Raw genomic sequence first — 16,315 nt, 5'->3', positions numbered from 1 at the left:
ATTGATCCGACCAGATCTCCTTTGCGAACATCACAGACTCGAATCTCCCTCCGTCGCAGCCTCTTCTCCCGTACGTCCGGCTCGTGGCAGCACAAGTTATCGTGGACCATCTCTCATTTGCGATCACTCGGTTCAGCCACCACCGCGCCGGCGCCCCAGAGCTCTGTACAACGTCGAATGCGCACCCGTCCACCTATCAGTCCCAGCAGCTCCCGATCTATTTTGGGATACAAACAAAGTCATTCCGCCAAAACAGCGGGATCTGATCTCATGCAGAGCAGAGAGCAAAATTGGGGAGGTTGGGTAGATGATAGGCATCGCTAATCTGCGTCGACGTCCCATCTCAGCTCAGCTGCAGCCCGCGACCCATCAAATCGCTGTAATGTTCCAAGGGCCGACCGCATCAAGTAGTGAGCCTCAATTCGATGAAATGTTGGCCGTGCCATGTCAGGGTCGCTAAAGTGCATATATTTGCAAACAATAATAGCATCCGGATCGCTGCTATCGTCGCTGTATTACGGGAAAAACACGACCAATATGACCAGTGACCCTTGTGTCTAGCCTCCTCTTGCCCTGATTTGCCTCCATCTAGCAGCTGGAGCTGGAGCTGGAGCTGAACCCCATCTTCTGCCAAGAAAGGATCATAGTATAAATATCTCCGGTATCCCTTTACAGTTTTCCCTTCTCGTTGCACTGTCGCCCGCTGTGTATCGCTTATCCAAAAATGGGCATCAATCGTGTTGTCGAATTTTGGACGATAATCGGGCTTGTCTCGTCAGGAGTTGTCAACGCCGTCGCTGTCAACCCTTTACCGGCACCAACGTCAATATCGTGGGGAGCTTCCGGTCCGAGGGCGTTCAATGGACGAAATCTCGAGCTCAGGGGCTCTCCGAACAAGATCGTGTCTGATGCCTGGGATCGAGCGTACAGTGCAATCGCCCTGCACTGGGTTCCCCAAGCCACCGAAGCTCCCATTGGGACGTTTGCCCCCTTTCCAACAGCTGCAGCGGCGAAAAAATCGAAGCGGGGGACGACAACGCTCAACTCTGTCACGGTCAAGATCACCGATAGCAGGGCTCCTCTCCAGCATGGCGTCGACGAATCCTACACTCTGGATATCAAAAACACGTCGCAGACCGTCAGTATCACAGCCAAGACCACATGGGGTGCACTTCACGCCTTCACGACTTTGCAGCAACTCGTGATTTCGGACGGGAAGGGTGGTCTGATGATCGAGCAACCGGTCTCTATCAAAGATGGACCCCTCTACCCGTACCGAGGGATCATGATCGACTCGGGCCGGAACTTTATCTCGGTGAAGAAGATCTACGAGCAAATCGACGGGATGGCGCTGTCCAAGTTGAACGTGTTGCATTGGCATCTAGTTGATTCTCAGAGCTGGGCTGTCCAGTTGACTTCCGAGCCTTCGATGACCGTGGACTCTTTCTCCTCGAGAGAAATATATTCCCAGAACGATATCAGAGATGTAATCAGATACGCAACCGACCGCGCCGTCCGAGTGATTCCGGAAATCGACATGCCCGGTCATGCCGCTTCCGGCTGGAAGCAGATCGACCCAGCAATAGTCGCCTGCGCTGATTCCTGGTGGTCCAATGACAACTGGCCGCTCCATACAGCTGTAGAGCCCAACCCCGGTCAACTCGAGATACTGAATCCAGACACGTACAAGGCCGTTTCGAACGTGTACAACGAGCTCTCTTCCCTGTTTACAGACAACTTCTTCCAGTACGTAATAGGGTAGCCCGAGTTTTCCGTCCTCAAGCTGTCATATCCTTCTTCCGCGATATGAACCTCTCACTGACTCCCCGTGTCTCTCTAGCGTCGGTGGCGACGAGATCCAAACCGGCTGCTACAACCTCTCCACCCTCACGACAGAGTGGTTCGCCGCCAATGCCTCCCGAACCTACGACGATCTCGTCCAGCACTGGGTCGACAACGCCCTCCCGATCTTCACTTCCCCCACCTCCAAACCCGCCTCTAAAAACAAAACCCGCAAACTCATCATGTGGGAAGACGTCGCCATCGGGACGCCGCACGCCCACACCCTGCCCACCGACATCGTCATGCAGACCTGGAGCCAGGACCGCGCCAACATCAAGAAGCTCGCCACAGCCGGCTACGACATCATCGTCTCCTCATCCGACTGGTTCTACCTAGACTGCGGCCACGGCGGCTGGGTCAGCAACGACCCCCGCTACAACGTACAGTCCAACCCGGACGACGCCGTTCCGAACTTCAACTACGGCGGCGGCGGCGGCTCCTGGTGCGCCCCCTACAAGACGTGGCAGCGCATCTACGCCTACGACTTCGCCGCCAACCTCACCGCCGCCGAGGCGCAGCGCGTCATCGGCGTCACGGCCCCGCTCTGGGCCGAGCAGGTCGACGACCAGGTCATCTCGCAGAAGCTCTGGCCGCGGGCCGCCGCCCTGGCCGAGCTGGCCTGGTCCGGGAATCGGGACGCTGCGGGTCGGAAGCGCACCACGGAGCTGACGCAGCGGATCCTGAACTTTAGGGAGTATCTCGTTGCGTTGGGCGTGGGCGCTGCGCCGCTGATGAGCAAGTACTGCGCGCAGCATCCGCATGCGTGTGATTTGTATCGGGATCAGACGGCGTTGTATACGTCGATGTAGCTTGTGAGTGTGTGTGTGGGGAGGGGGGGCAAGGAGGAAAGGAGGAAAGGAGGGGATTTGGAGGATGGATCGTTGTGATGACAGACAGACAAGAGAAAGAAAAGTGAAAGAAAAAAAAAAGAGTGAAAGAGGGAGTCTGAGACTGTACTTGATAATATGATTGATTATACGGAGACCAATAATATGAATATTTTTGTAACGTGCATAAGTTAAAGAATTTCTATTATCAAGAGAGATAGGTATGTCCATCCCCCTTTCCGGCTTTGCTCTGCATCTGGATGAATCGATCTCTTCGCTTATGGTGTAGCGAAGCTCACATTTCAATAAACACGATAGCGTCCCGGCCCAGCCCGTACCGTCGCGGCAAGCACATTAATTCAACTTATCTCAGCTCAGCTCAGTAACATGATGAAATTCGGTAGTAATTGAATGAATAAAATAGATAGATAACCTAGACCTTCGCTCGTTTCCTAGAAGTTTGTTTCGCCCTGCCTTGGTCATTTTTACCTCGAATTTTGCTTTTCCCCTTGCCTTGTTGACCCTTCCCGTTCCCGTTCCTAACACCATTACCATTACCAGTCCTTGTATCATCGTCGTCATCACCGTCTTCACCACCCATATCCTCCTCGTCAATTTCATTATCGGCCTTAACCATCTCTTCCTCTCCCTCTTCTTCCTCTTCTTCCTCGCCTCCTTCCTCTTCGTCATCATCATCCTCCTGCTCTACAACTCTTTTCCTCCCCCTTGCACTCGCAGCCTTTCCTTTAGCACGAGACCCGGCCCCACCTTTCCCCCACAGCTTCGCCTGCTCCCGCTCCGTCCACCCAATATCGTTCTTCTTCGCCCACTCAATCCCCACCTCCGCATACGTCTTCGCAAGCGGATTACTATCCTTCTTCGCCCGCTTCCGCGCCTTCAGCCTCCCCACCGCGTCCATCATCCGCTTACTGCCCTTCCCGCCATTGCCGTTACCATTGGCCCCCCCACCTCTCACACCAGCGCCGACCGCCCCGTCGAAGAAGCGCGTGATGTTGCTTTGCGTGCCTTCTTGCTCGCGGCGGTTCATGTCGCGGATGACGGGGACGAGGACCTCGTCCGTCCGTTCCTGACTCCACCCAATCGTAGCCATCAAGAAATCCCTCAGCTTCTCGAGGTCGGGAACGCCCCACTGGAAAGCCTCGGGCGTCTTGTCAACCTCGGGCTTCCAGTACGCTTCCGTCACGGCCTTGGACGGGAAGCCTGTGGGCAGGAAAAGTTTCGTAGCCTGCTGCCTGCGGAACTTCTTGCGGAAGGTGGAGGATTCGGTGTTGAGGGGCGGGGCGTGCGGGCGTTGGATAGACGTGAACCACTCTTTAAATTCTTCCAATCCATCTTTACTCGGGAACTCACTCAGTATTTCGATCGCTGTAACAGGTCCCACACCCGGCAAGCCCTCTGTGTAATCACTCCCGAGCAGATGCGCAATCGCAATAAGCTGGTCACGCGAGAGGGAGAGCTCTTTCTCGATATCAGATGCTAGATAGCACTCGACGTATTTGTTCGAGTTGAACATGTTCTTGTAGACTCGCGTTCCCCCAAAGAGAAAGATATCGCAATCATCCGTCACTACACCATCCACCAAGCCAAGATTCACAAGCTCAGCACATTGAGCTTCTGCTTCCATTGGGGCGGTGATATACGGCAAGCCGAATAGCCGAAGTAGGGCTTGACACTCGGATATCATTACTGTAGTAACTTCGTCTGCATCGCGGCGATCTTTCTTCTGCTGATTGCGCAGGGCTTTGAGCTCGCGCTCGTAGGAGGCTTGATTTTCGGCGTCTGTGCGGTTGTTGAGGGTGCTAGCAAATTGGGCGTGCGTTTCTGCTTCGAGGGCCAGGGAAGCCATCAATTCTTCGTCGTCGGAGCTTAGAGCGTCGAACTCGGCACCGATTGAGGCTTGTTCTTGGGCGGTAAGTTCAGTCGCTGGTTGAGCAATTGACGTAGATGCTTCGACAGCAAATTCGGCGTCGATGGAGGTTCGTTCTTCGGCGGCAAGTTCCATACCACTCAAACTGGCAGGATTGTTTGTGTAAAACGCAGAGGCCGGGTCTGACATCTCGGCATCCTCCAATATTGGGCTTGGAGCTCTGGCAACTGGTGCTTCGTTCCCAACTTCGGATACCGGCTGTGCCATCGCGACGTCTTCAGATTCAGGAGATGGGCATTTAGAAGTGGGTGCATCTGCTCTCTCTCCAGCTGACTGCTTCGGATCGACTACCCTTTTCAAAGTTGCTACGTCTCCATAGTCGCTCTCAGACCATTCGACTTCCTCGTCCTCTGGGGCTTCGGGTTGTTTTTCAGTAGAGACCTCCGTAGATTGTCTATCGCTGGGGATGCTCGAAACAGGAGGGTTAGCTCTAGTATTCTCAGCGACTTCCCCTAATGTCTCGGTCTCGGCCGCTTCACCAGCAGACTCCACCAAAGGCTGTCCGTCTTCAAACAGTTGTGCAGCATGAGAGGCAGGCCTTAGATCCCCAGCAATACTACCCAACCCTTTAAGACTCACCGGCCTGTCCACAATCTCCACATCACTCCCACTCCCGCCCTCATCCTCACTCTCAATCACAATTGGTGCATTCCTCCTCCTCCAGTCCCTCTCCTCCTCATCCAACATCTCCCGATCCTCAGCATTGAGCTGTTGATCCCGCTTCCGCTGGACCTCAACCTGATCTCTGATATCTCCCGCCGCCATCCACGGAATCGGCTCTCTCTCTTCCTCCACCGGTTCTCTCTCAAAGCCACCTTCCATATCTTTTTCCTCTTCATCGCCCTCAACAGGCTTATCTGTCGATTGAGCCATAGGTTTCCTCTTGAAGATCGACCCCAGGCTCTCAAACGGTAAGGGCCCGTCAAATGGGTTCTTCTGGTTTGTCGCTACAGGAGCAGGTTGGGTCCGCCTATCGGGCGCCTTTTGTCTCCTAGCTTTCGCTAATGCGGCTTGCATATCCATCTCGCTATCACTATCACTTGTCTCCTCCAGCACCTTCTCCTTCTCCTTCTCCGTAGGTCTCACAACAGCAGCATTCGCCCGGTTGTTAACCATATGCGCAATCATACCTCCACTGGCCTTCGAAATCGGTTTCGTAGCTTCAACAGCTCTTTGCTCATACGCTGGCATGGGTACGTCTTCGAACACATCATCCGTTTCATCTTCTTCCGACTCTTTTCCGTGCTGCTTGCGGAGAGACATGGCGATTGCGCGCTCCAGATGCTCGTCTTCGTCCGTTGAATTTTCGAGGTCGGCATCGTCAGGTTGTTGTAGGGAGAGGGCAATGGCGCGGTTAATATCATCGTCTTCATCTTCATCAAACAGCTCATCATGGCGTGATGACTCTGCTGCTGGATACTGAGACACGAAAAGAGAATCCGGGTCCTCGGAGGGTAGTCGATTACGATTGAGTTGCGAAAGCGGTATTTCCTCCGAGGATCCTCTTTGTGCCGAGCTCTCTTCACCCGTCCTCCCACCAATTCGCTTCCGCTGCTCAGCTATCTCCCGGTCCTGGAAATCCCGGTAGGACATATTGAGCCTCTTGCTCGGACTTACATTCGGCAGGCGATTCAGGCCCTCAACAGGAACATCCTCGAACTCCTCCTCCTCCTCACTGTCGTCTTTGAGTTGCACAGGAACCGCATCGACATCAATCGGCTTGTTCCTCTCCCCCGCCCCTTTCTCCCCACCCACAACGCCCAACACATAGCCCCCCTCCACGCCTTCATTCTTAACTAAAACATACTCTCGCCCCCTCTCCCCCGCAATCCTTCCTCCCCCAGCTCCGCCCCCAACACCAGGCAAGGCGTCGTTCATGCCATTCAGGTTCATCAGTCGTTGGGTCAACTCATTGCGCTCCATCACCCGTGCGATTTGGAACCGTGAGAAATCCATCTTATTCGGATACATCTGATCGAGCTGTTCCTGACCATATCCCATGCGCATGCGGCTCCGCAGCCGTGCGGCATTCAAAATATTATACCTGTCACCCGCCGGCAGGGACATGAAGAAGTCGCCGTTAAAATCGATCTTGGAAAAATCGTACAAGTTGACATCCTCCCCATTGTGAAACTGCCGCGCGTAATCCTCCAGCTCCTCTGTAGACATGATCCTCGGGTCGTTTGGCTGGCCCATGCCTTCGATCCCGTTCGCGAGTTCGGGGAGGTGATAGGCGTCTGATTTTCGAAAAGTACGATTCTTGTTGCGTTCCGCGGACGACATACCCATCTCGCCGACATACACCAGCTCCGCGTCGTCGGGGATCGCTTCTTCGTCGTCCTCTCTCACCTCCCTTCCCTTGCCCTTTCCAGCATTCCTCTTCCTGCGCTCCTCCTCCTCTTCCCCCCGCCGCTTCATCTGCACAGCAAGCATCTTCCCCGCCGTCCGCGCGGCATCCACGACCTTACCCTCCCTCCTCTGCCGTCTCCGCAGTACAGTCTGCCGCTTCAGCACGGGTGCCCCGCCATCAAACACAAACACGGGCTTGATGCCGAAGTACAGCAACTTACAGATGCGGCGGAAGAAGCCGATGACGTGCGAGTTGCGCAGAGCATTCCCTTCTTTGTCGCGGACAGCCTTCAGGAACTGGTAGATCCAGATGGAGGCATCGACGGCGAGGCGCTTGCGGTTGAGGGTGGGTAGGGGGGTTGGGCGCGCAGAGGGCGCGAGGAGGGGCCAGAGTGATGTTACACCCATGGTGGCGGATCAGAGGTTGTTGAGTATCTTGGTAGAGTCGCGACAAGTGTTCTGGTAAGAAGCAAAGACGTGTCGTGGTGGACCGGAGTGGAATATCAAAGCGGCGATGTCGAGGATGTGTGATCCAAACCAATCGAGGGATGCAGAAACATCATGGATGCTTTTCCAGTTGCACTTCTCCTATCGCTGTGTTATTGTCGAGGAATTCGATCAGAGGATGGAAGGGTGGCATGTCGCAAAATGACGTTGATGACTCGCCTTCTCACAATGAACACGCCCTCACGTGGTTCTCTTATCTTATCGCCGAAAAGTTACTGACTTCCTCCGCTCTTCAGCCTCGTCCACAGCCTGTGCTAATTCAGTCCCAGCCAAGAGAAGAACATAACGTCCGCCATCCTCACTGCCAATACCATTACCAACACTCAACACTCATCCAATTATCCCACGACGACACCCATAGCAAGGCGAGTAAGCTGGAAAATATGGACGAGGGCAAACAAAGCCCAGAAGCCTACCTCTCCTCCCTCTTCAACAGGACCCTCCGCGTCACAACGACAGACACCCGCATGTTCCTGGGCCACTTCAAATGCACCGACTCCGTACTGCCTCCCCCCTCGGTTTCCCTTCCCCACCCTAGCGACCCCCTAATCCCCTCCACCTCTCTATAGCTTCCCCCCACACCCTTTACTGGAAGCCCAATTAGCCAGTCAGCAATTTGGCTACTTATTCAGTAAGACTAGGCTGGGGCTAATAGCAACCACCGAGTACCATAGGACCGCAACATCATCCTCGCCCAGACCCACGAATACCGCCTCCCACCTCCCCCGAAAGACATCCAGCCGGGACAGGTCATGGATATGACGTCCCGCTACCTCGGCCTCGTCGTCGTCCCCGGGGAACACATCGTCAAGATCGAGCTCGAGGAGTTTGTCAGCCAGCTGCGGGGACGGAGGGCGGCGCATAGTGACGCGCAGATTTAGGTCCAGGTTCCGGCTGCCGAGTAAGAAGAGTTTTGCGATAGTGGTTCGTGTAATCCGAGGGGGGTTGTTGAGGAGGAGCAGGCGGATGTTGTGGTTGAAGGGGCGTGAAAATGAATTGAAAGGGACGAGAAGGGAAAGGGAGAAGAGGAGAGGGGCGGGAAGGACAGCTACGAGTCTAGATTGCCGTATACGATGGGATGCCTAGCAAGGCAAACAGACAGATCTGCGATTCAAGCCTAGTCCCCGCGGAGGAGGGCTTCTGCCCTGGGGTATGTTGAAGTAAAGATTGTAGGCTCATCATTTGAGGGAGCACGGGAGTCTAGAAACAGGCCAAAGGAAAAGTAACGAAACGGGAAAGAAAAAAAGATGAGCAAAGCGAAGGGACGATATTCATCCTGCTGTATATGCTATGATGAGAAGTAGGAAAATATACGCAATCAAAGACGGAAAACCAGCCAGCCAGTCAGAAACTCAACCTCGCTATACCCACCCGTAGGGGCTTTCATCGTCGTCGAAATGGACCTTTGCCTTTCACCAGGCCAGCCGAGTATGAAGTTTGAGCGAGTTATTTGGAAAGAATAGAAGGAAGAAAGGAAAGGAAAGGAAAGGAAAGGTAAAACAAGGGTTTTTATCCAAGAGTGAAAGGAACGAATAGTATTAGAGGGAGAGAGGAAGCGAGCATGTACTACGTAGTAGTATGTACCTACCTAATATATTAAAGTTAGGTAGGGAAGGCTAAGAGAGAAAAGGAAGGAAAGAAAAACTGAAACTAAAACTATGAAAAAAAGATGGAAGAGGAAAGAAAAAGAAAAGAAGAAAGAAAACCCCTCCATAACCAATTTGAAGTTGGAAGAAAAGAAAAATTTTGGAATCTTGCGAAAACGTGAATAGTAGGTAGCCTTCTCGCTAGTCTAGATATTAACATCCAGGTTCGACTGAAAAAGTAGGTCATCTAATGTAAACCCCGTGACAAGTACGATGTGAAGAAGATATAAACAAGTCTGGCATGGCAGACCAAGGTGAGTGCAGGATACGGCCTGTATCGCTTGGAATAGATGCCATCCAAGCCCTTCCCAGGGCGAAGGACCGCTGCCCACCACCGAGCGACATCATCATCATCAAACATCGGCTAGATCTACAATCGCGGCGGTCGAGCCAGTCGGAGCCCTCCCAGGCAGGGTAAACTGGTCATCCCATTCGGCCTCGCGACTGCTGTGTTGTGTTCAGGCCCAGACGCTCCGGGAATGATCTCGGCCCCATCGCGCGGAGAAGGATGTACCTAGTAGGTAGGTACCGGTACAACAACAAACGGTCCAGGCAAGTACATAGGTATGAGCCAAGTGATCTGGTCATCATCTGACGTAGTAAATCTTCCGACCACGATACGCTTTAACAAGGCAGATAGTACAGTAGAAACTAGACACCTTTTACTGACAAGAAATAGCTTACGGCGATCAGACGAGATTCGATCTTGTCTCATTCACTTCGTAAGAGTTGATCAGAGCGGAAATATAAGAGGTTGGCTTTCGCTTTTGACTGGACTGTAGGAGAAGTCTTGGAATAATTGAGCGCCTTCAGCTTTATCTTTTGTATCGAGGTCGATGAGAGAAGCAGATTTAAGCTTAACGGTTTTTCTTAAATACACACCTCACCCCGCCCCACCCCCGCCGAAGATAGAATCAAAATTTGAAGTCTGGAAAGAAGGGAAATCAATTCAGCTGTAATCAGTTTCCCCGTTTCCTCGTTTCGCTGCCTTAGGCTAGCGGCTAGCGCCGATCATCGGATCGTCTTTCCTTCCGATGTAAGTAAATTGAATTCCGTAAGGATGTCGTTCCGTTTGAAAAAGAATTAAGCATTCATGGTAGGCAAGACAACAACCCAAAACGAATTTAACAACCGGATATTCATCTTCAAACTAAGAGGACATTTATTAATGTCGGTATCACAGGTAACATGTGAGAAGTAGGTACGACTATATGGGTGGTACCAAGTGTACCTATTCGTAACGTCTGAAAGATGGAAGCTAGGTACCTATTCTGCGGAGTAAGTGCAAGACGACGGGGCCGGCGTACGGGCCGGGACACCTTCCGGTCTATGCCCCATGTCCCCAATGTCCATATCCACATTCCCACAATTAGCTTACTTGCTTACTTAAAGGGTGTGTATGGCTCGCAGTTGCACGTCCGTGCAACTAGGCAGTTGAGTTGATCTTAAACAGGATCGACTCAACTTGACAGTGGAGGTGGCACGTTCCAAGGCTTGTATGGCTCGCAACTAGCAAATTGAACAGCAATTTGCTTCAGTGTTTTTACGAAGCTTTTTTTGTAGTATTGAATAGCGGCGCATGCTCTTATCGCAGCGATAATAACACTTATATTGCGATTGCGCAGATTACGCCTTTTCAAAATGTCTTGAGAAGAAGCCATAGCAAAAAGGTGGCGTTGTAAAAGGATGAAAAGGTGATCAAAATAAGCGGAAAGGAAGGGGGGGGAGGGGAGTGAATAGCTTGCAACTTAAGCTTGCAACTTGGGAGTTAGAGCTTTTTGCTGCAACCTCGATTTGTATTGTGCAACTGCAAGTTGCAAGATCAGATGCACACTTTACAAGATTTACGTGCACGAGCCATACAGATTGCTCAATTCTTGCATCTTGACGTGCAACTTGAGGATGCAAGAATATTTTGGTAGTGCAACTTGGCTTGCATCTGCGAGCCATACAGGCTCTTGTTCTCTGCGTATGATAGTGAGCGTATGGATCGGACAAATAGGCAGACGAATAAGCAGTCAATTTAGGGTGATGAAACAGAATGAATTAAAACTTACTGCCATCAAGCACGTTTACCCTTAAAAATACGAGTATTCATTCCGTTTCCCAAGCATTATCCTCCCTTTCCTTCCATCATCGAAAAGAAAATTACCCATTAGCATCAAAAATTATCCATTACCTATCCCTGCCATCCGTCCATCCGTCCATCCGTCCGTCCGTCCGTCCGTCCGTCCATTAACAAGCATCAAGCATAGCAGTAAAAGGCAGCACGTTTTTCACCATAAAAAAAGAGAGAAATATCGGTCGGCCGAATGCTAGGATATCAGCATCCACTACTAAAGCGACCAGACTCCTTCCAGCACACCCTTAACGCTCAGACTTCATCAACCTCAGTCGAGCTCAGGGAAACAGGTATTTAGGCAGCCACAGACTCCTGACGGCCTCGGCTCTCCCCATTCACAGCACTTTCCTGGATGGACGGGGCGCGGACTTCCTCCTCGTCATCCTCTTCCTCGTCATCATACTCGTCGCCCTTGTGAGCGCTAGCTGGGATCCAGAGGCCGCTCTCGCGGTCGTGCAATGGAGCGTCCTGGCCAGTGAGATCGTGACCCTCAGCGTTGCGCTGGATGTTGTTGCGACGGCGCTGAGACAATGTTCTCGCACGAGTGGAGAGAGTGGAAGAGACTTTGGCGTTTGCCGTAACCCAGTTCGTGAGCGCATCCTCGCAGTCCTGGATGATGGCCTTGGAGGCTTCGTAGCCATCGTAAGCAGCACGGGTCTCACCAGGAGTGACGGGGGTGTCGTCGACGAGCTCGAGCAGGTGCTTGCCGTAGCCAGCGATGATGGCCAGCTTCTCGCAGTGCTCGCGCAGCGCGTCGAACTGGTAGGTGTAGGCAGCCTTCAGCTTCTCGCGGGTGATGTTGGAAAGCTGGGCTTCGGCGACCAAGGACTCAGCTTCGGCACGGACGAGCTCTTGCTCGAGCACCACGATCTTAGGGGAATTGGGCTCCTTGTACTTGAGCTGGGCGATTTGGTCGGTGATCTTTTGCTTGCCTGCACACGTGATTAGCTAGATGCGTAAAGATTGGGATGTATGTAACAAGGGAGGATGGACGTACGGTCTCGGCTGGGTTGGACGGAAGCCTCAATGTTGCGGATGGACTTGATAGTTACCCGGTATTGATCATAGCGGTCGATGTACTGGTCCTCGAGCTCACCGATCTCATAAATTAAGACGCCGAGCTTGTCCGTGACATCTGAAACATCGTCATCGCACGCCTCACCCCAGATGGAAAGTTGTTGCTATGATTCATCAGTTTCGGTAACAAATCGACAATGCACGCTATGCATCCTAAGAGAGCCACCTACCGCAACCTCCATGCGCTCCCGACCCACGAGCTCCATGCTGCGCATAACGTTCTTCTCCATCTTCACGAGCTGGGAAAGCTTCTTAGCGAGGTCGGGGCCGCCGACACCCGCAGCTTGACGGCGGAGGGCATGGCCTATTTTGAAGCAGATTAGCAGGATGCCGCAGTATATGGTATACAAAGATGGAAAGTCGCATTGCTGTCATGATTGAGGATTGCGCTGTTCTTGTAGCAAGGAAAACAAAGCCGCAGGCAAGACGCGACCGTGATTCATCATGCCATGCATCCCTTAGACAGCAGCAACTATCCTCAAGCGCAATGTGGGGTGTATGTATTTGTACTGACCAATTGCTCCTTTTCCGAAGAATCTGCCCGACTTGGTGCTGGAGGATGGCGGGGGCGGGTTCTGCAGTTGCGAGGCCTGTGTTGACGTTGTCAGAGACGGAGAGAGACAGCAGCGAGCGTGGATGGATGGATGGATTGATGGATATACGTACAGTAGGAGCCCGCGATTGTCTCATGGAATAGGTGCGATGCATACTTGCGGGATATGTATGTGTATGTGTAAGTGCGTGTTTGTATGTAAAGGTGAGTACGGAGAGAAGAGGTGAGGTGTGGTGTTCAAGGAGCCTTGATGTTGTTGCTATTGTTGTTGTTGTTACGAAGGTGACGATGGATGCACGCAGCCAACTCCGTTGGGTGTGGCCAGGTCCAAGCTAAGGTAGATGACGATCGCAGCCAGATCCATGACGTAGCCCCCGGCCCCGCAATCCCGCACCTTTCTTTCCATCTTCTTCGGTACCGGTATAAGCTTGACTTTCCAGTGTTTCACAAGGATGTATCTACTATCCTGATCAAAAAAGCTGGACCCTGAGCTCGACCTATTTTTGTTGTTGTTATATTTATTAACGTCGGGCGGGTATCCAAAACGCAATGCTTGGACCTTAGAGACCTCTTATAAGGTACGGCGACGTGCTAAATAGAGGAATTATATACAAAGTACTATTTAATCGAGAGTAAAAACTACGTTAAGGAAAACCTTTCGTCAAATAGCTAAACACTTATAAACTCTTTAAAAGCAATTTATAATGATATGCGTCGAGTTTTCTTTCGACAACTATCGAATACGTATAGCTTTACGGGCGGCCTCGATCCGTATAGTACAAACATCATTCTCTTCCGTCGTAGAGCTAAGAAGGCTCGCGTTCGTAGCCTTTGAATAAAGCCGGTGTGTTTGCAAAACGCTTTTTCGAAAGCGCAGTACCGTGTTTTCGATCAATCGAACTAAGCCTTTCTTATCCTATCTCTTATACACGTTCCCTTTTTATCGCAAATCCTCTTAGTCTTTTCAATCGGTATGCCCGTCAAGTATAGATCGTAGTCGGCGTAGTATTCGAGAAGAAAGAGGAAGGATGTTCGGAATCGCCGGTAAAAGAAAATCTCTTCGAGGAGACGTCGCATGTCGATGATTCAATTTCAGCTCTTTAGACTCTTTATCTTTCTTTCTACCGCAAGAGAAAGAAAGAAAAAGAGCTGAAGGTTCGTAGAAGGCACCTCGTACAGGTAAAGAATCGTAGCCCCCCTTGAGCTCAACCTAGGATAGAGCTTTTGCGAATTTGTTCACTTACGAAGTACTGTAATAGTACTACTTATTTTCATTTAAATGCTGGCATCCTATCCTGGATCGTCCCTAGGATACCAGGCTCTTTAGGTTCCCATCCCTATATTCAAACAATTCCCTTTATACGTAGTATATATCCACGCAAGTCACGCTTAAGATTATGTTGTGCAAAAGCAGAACTGCCATGCACATTGCAATTTCCAGTATTATAACCCTATTCCCCTCAGAGCAGGCCGGTTGAGACGCTCCACCGACCGCTCTGTATTACCACGTAGCGGTTATCACGTGGTGGTTACTACTGTATTGCATAGCATGAATGGCCCGATAGCCCTTTGCTGACGTAAAAGATATTGCTGCTATCTATCTCCATATTGTCTAGATTTTTGATCAGCGATGCCACCTGACTAAGCTGAGTAGTCAGTACCTACCGGTAGATCGAGATGCATCCCCGCAGCTGACGATGGCGGGGCAGCATCGGGTTTTTGATTAAGGGAAATCAAATTGCATACACAAATCTTGCTCATTCGATACTTAGGTAGCTAGCGATCGACCGGCCAGCTGACCTACCGGTATCGGAGCGAATGTGGCTCTTGACTGTTGTGCACAAGCAGCCCTGCAATGCACATTGCAGTTGTATACGGTAATAAGCCTATACCGCACGACAATTACCGGTACAGATGCCTTAAAGCTCACGTATCACAGATCCATCAGTACAACGGTCCACCACCACCACCACCACCACCACCACCACCACTACCACTACCAACCCATCCTTTTACCTGCCACCTGCATCACTAAATTAATCAATACATACCACGAAATATTTATATGACCTTTTAGGCGATGCGCGATAGGTGCAATGATTCGAAAACTAGATTGGTTTAATAAAGGCACCGATCGAGGCATTCAGTAATGAACTGCACGATATGGAGTCCACGACAAACCCGGCGTGCAGGTTAGGCTCATGCTTATGGAACTTGTTAGTGGGCTTTGTTGCCATACCATGTAACCATGGAAGGAGCCCGAGACGGTGCTAGTACCGGTACAGTACTAAGCAACTGCTGTTAGCCATTTAAGCGAGAACTCCAAATCAACAATAGACATCCATTTTTTATTCCTTAATTACGCAATAATTACAAATCCAAATTAAATAAAAAAAAATATCATTTTATTCCTTAGACTCCTTTTATCCTTCTTAATTTTTAAGCTAATTTTTCGAAAGCGCACGAACCTTAATATTTAGTATACCAGCCTTTAGCCGCGATACAAGCTTTAATTCTATCCGGCATACTCTAATACAAATTATCGAATAACGATTGATCTAATGTATCTTATGCAGCTTGCAAACAACTTTCTATCTTTTGCTTTGCGTGTTTTAAATTCGATTTATCGATCGCAACGTCGAGGAACATTTAGTAAAGCTTCTTTTTAAGATGCTATTAAACGTGCTCGATCGGATTGAAGTCGAGAGAAAAAGGTAGCTAATTAATTAATAAAGTAATCTTGTTTTTGCCGAACTAAAGCTGAACTTTCTTTATAGTATAGATTGATGCATTGTCTTGCTAAAACTAATATTTGCGAAGCAATTTTCGGAAGATTAGCTTGACTTCGGTTTCGAGGACTTCGAAGTAAGATTGTGCCGAATACTCGTGTTTTTTCGATTCGAAATCTCGATCTATAATATAAAGATTCGATTTTCCGCGGTCTTAAAAAGCTCTTTAAACTATCACTTTCATATTCTTTTTCGCATCGTATGTTTAGACTATCCGACGATTTTATTTCTTTTTAAGCGTGCGAAAAACCTATTCGGTCTCTTTTCTTCGACTTCGCTCGATAGAATACTCATCCGATTAAACGATTTCTCTTTAATCTTCGACCGTCTACTTTCGATAGTCTAAACACTATTGTAATCGAGCAGCCGCGTGTTTTTCCGTAAGTTCGAGGCGCTTTTTACACTTTCAATTGAAAATTCTATGATTTTTTAAAATCTTTTTAATAGTAATCTTTTTATAATCGAGATTACACGCTCGAATGACATCTTTGTATGAATCTTTAAGATTTAAACGAACGTATCGTAATAGAATTCGTTCGTCGGATGCCGAATATGATTTCCGCCGAGCAGCTTTCGGTATAGATGTACTTTCGTTGCGTAATAAAGCTTGCTTTCGAGTATAATTAATCGTGCTACGAAGTATTTCGAGAGCTTT

General features: G+C 50.3%; 4 protein-coding genes across 4 annotated transcripts; 2 read left to right on the top strand and 2 right to left on the bottom strand.

Annotated features, from left to right (window-relative positions):
• Positions 1–724: 724 nt before the first annotated feature.
• L3040_005386 (uncharacterized protein) lies at positions 725–2,651 on the top strand (the record flags this gene model as incomplete). The annotated part of the gene is made up of 2 exons (XM_007292568.1): positions 725–1,746; positions 1,841–2,651. The coding sequence occupies 2 exons, from the start codon at positions 725–727 to the stop codon at positions 2,649–2,651; spliced, it is 1,833 nt and encodes a 610-aa protein (XP_007292630.1).
• A 451-nt stretch (positions 2,652–3,102) lies between these two features.
• On the bottom strand, positions 3,103–7,374 carry L3040_005385 (uncharacterized protein; the record flags this gene model as incomplete). The annotated part of the gene is made up of 1 exon (XM_007292567.1): positions 3,103–7,374. The coding sequence occupies one exon, from the start codon at positions 7,372–7,374 to the stop codon at positions 3,103–3,105; it is 4,272 nt and encodes a 1,423-aa protein (XP_007292629.1).
• A 482-nt stretch (positions 7,375–7,856) lies between these two features.
• L3040_005384 (uncharacterized protein) lies at positions 7,857–8,354 on the top strand (the record flags this gene model as incomplete). Its single annotated transcript, XM_007292566.2, has 2 exons — positions 7,857–7,973; positions 8,148–8,354. 2 exons carry the CDS (start codon positions 7,857–7,859, stop codon positions 8,352–8,354), a joined length of 324 nt encoding a protein of 107 aa, XP_007292628.2.
• A 2,635-nt stretch (positions 8,355–10,989) lies between these two features.
• L3040_005383 (uncharacterized protein) lies at positions 10,990–13,026 on the bottom strand (the record flags this gene model as incomplete). Its single annotated transcript, XM_007292565.2, has 7 exons — positions 10,990–11,084; positions 11,177–11,196; positions 11,552–12,173; positions 12,239–12,422; positions 12,489–12,622; positions 12,833–12,908; positions 12,985–13,026. The coding sequence occupies 7 exons, from the start codon at positions 13,024–13,026 to the stop codon at positions 10,990–10,992; spliced, it is 1,173 nt and encodes a 390-aa protein (XP_007292627.2).
• Positions 13,027–16,315: the final 3,289 nt, after the last annotated feature.

The sequence above is a fragment of the Drepanopeziza brunnea genome (assembly GCF_022702325.1).
Source record: "Drepanopeziza brunnea f. sp. 'multigermtubi' strain 214-2 chromosome Unknown ctg8, whole genome shotgun sequence".
Lineage (NCBI taxonomy): Eukaryota > Fungi > Ascomycota > Leotiomycetes > Helotiales > Drepanopezizaceae > Drepanopeziza > Drepanopeziza brunnea.
This window is presented reverse-complemented; position numbering and strand designations above follow the sequence as displayed.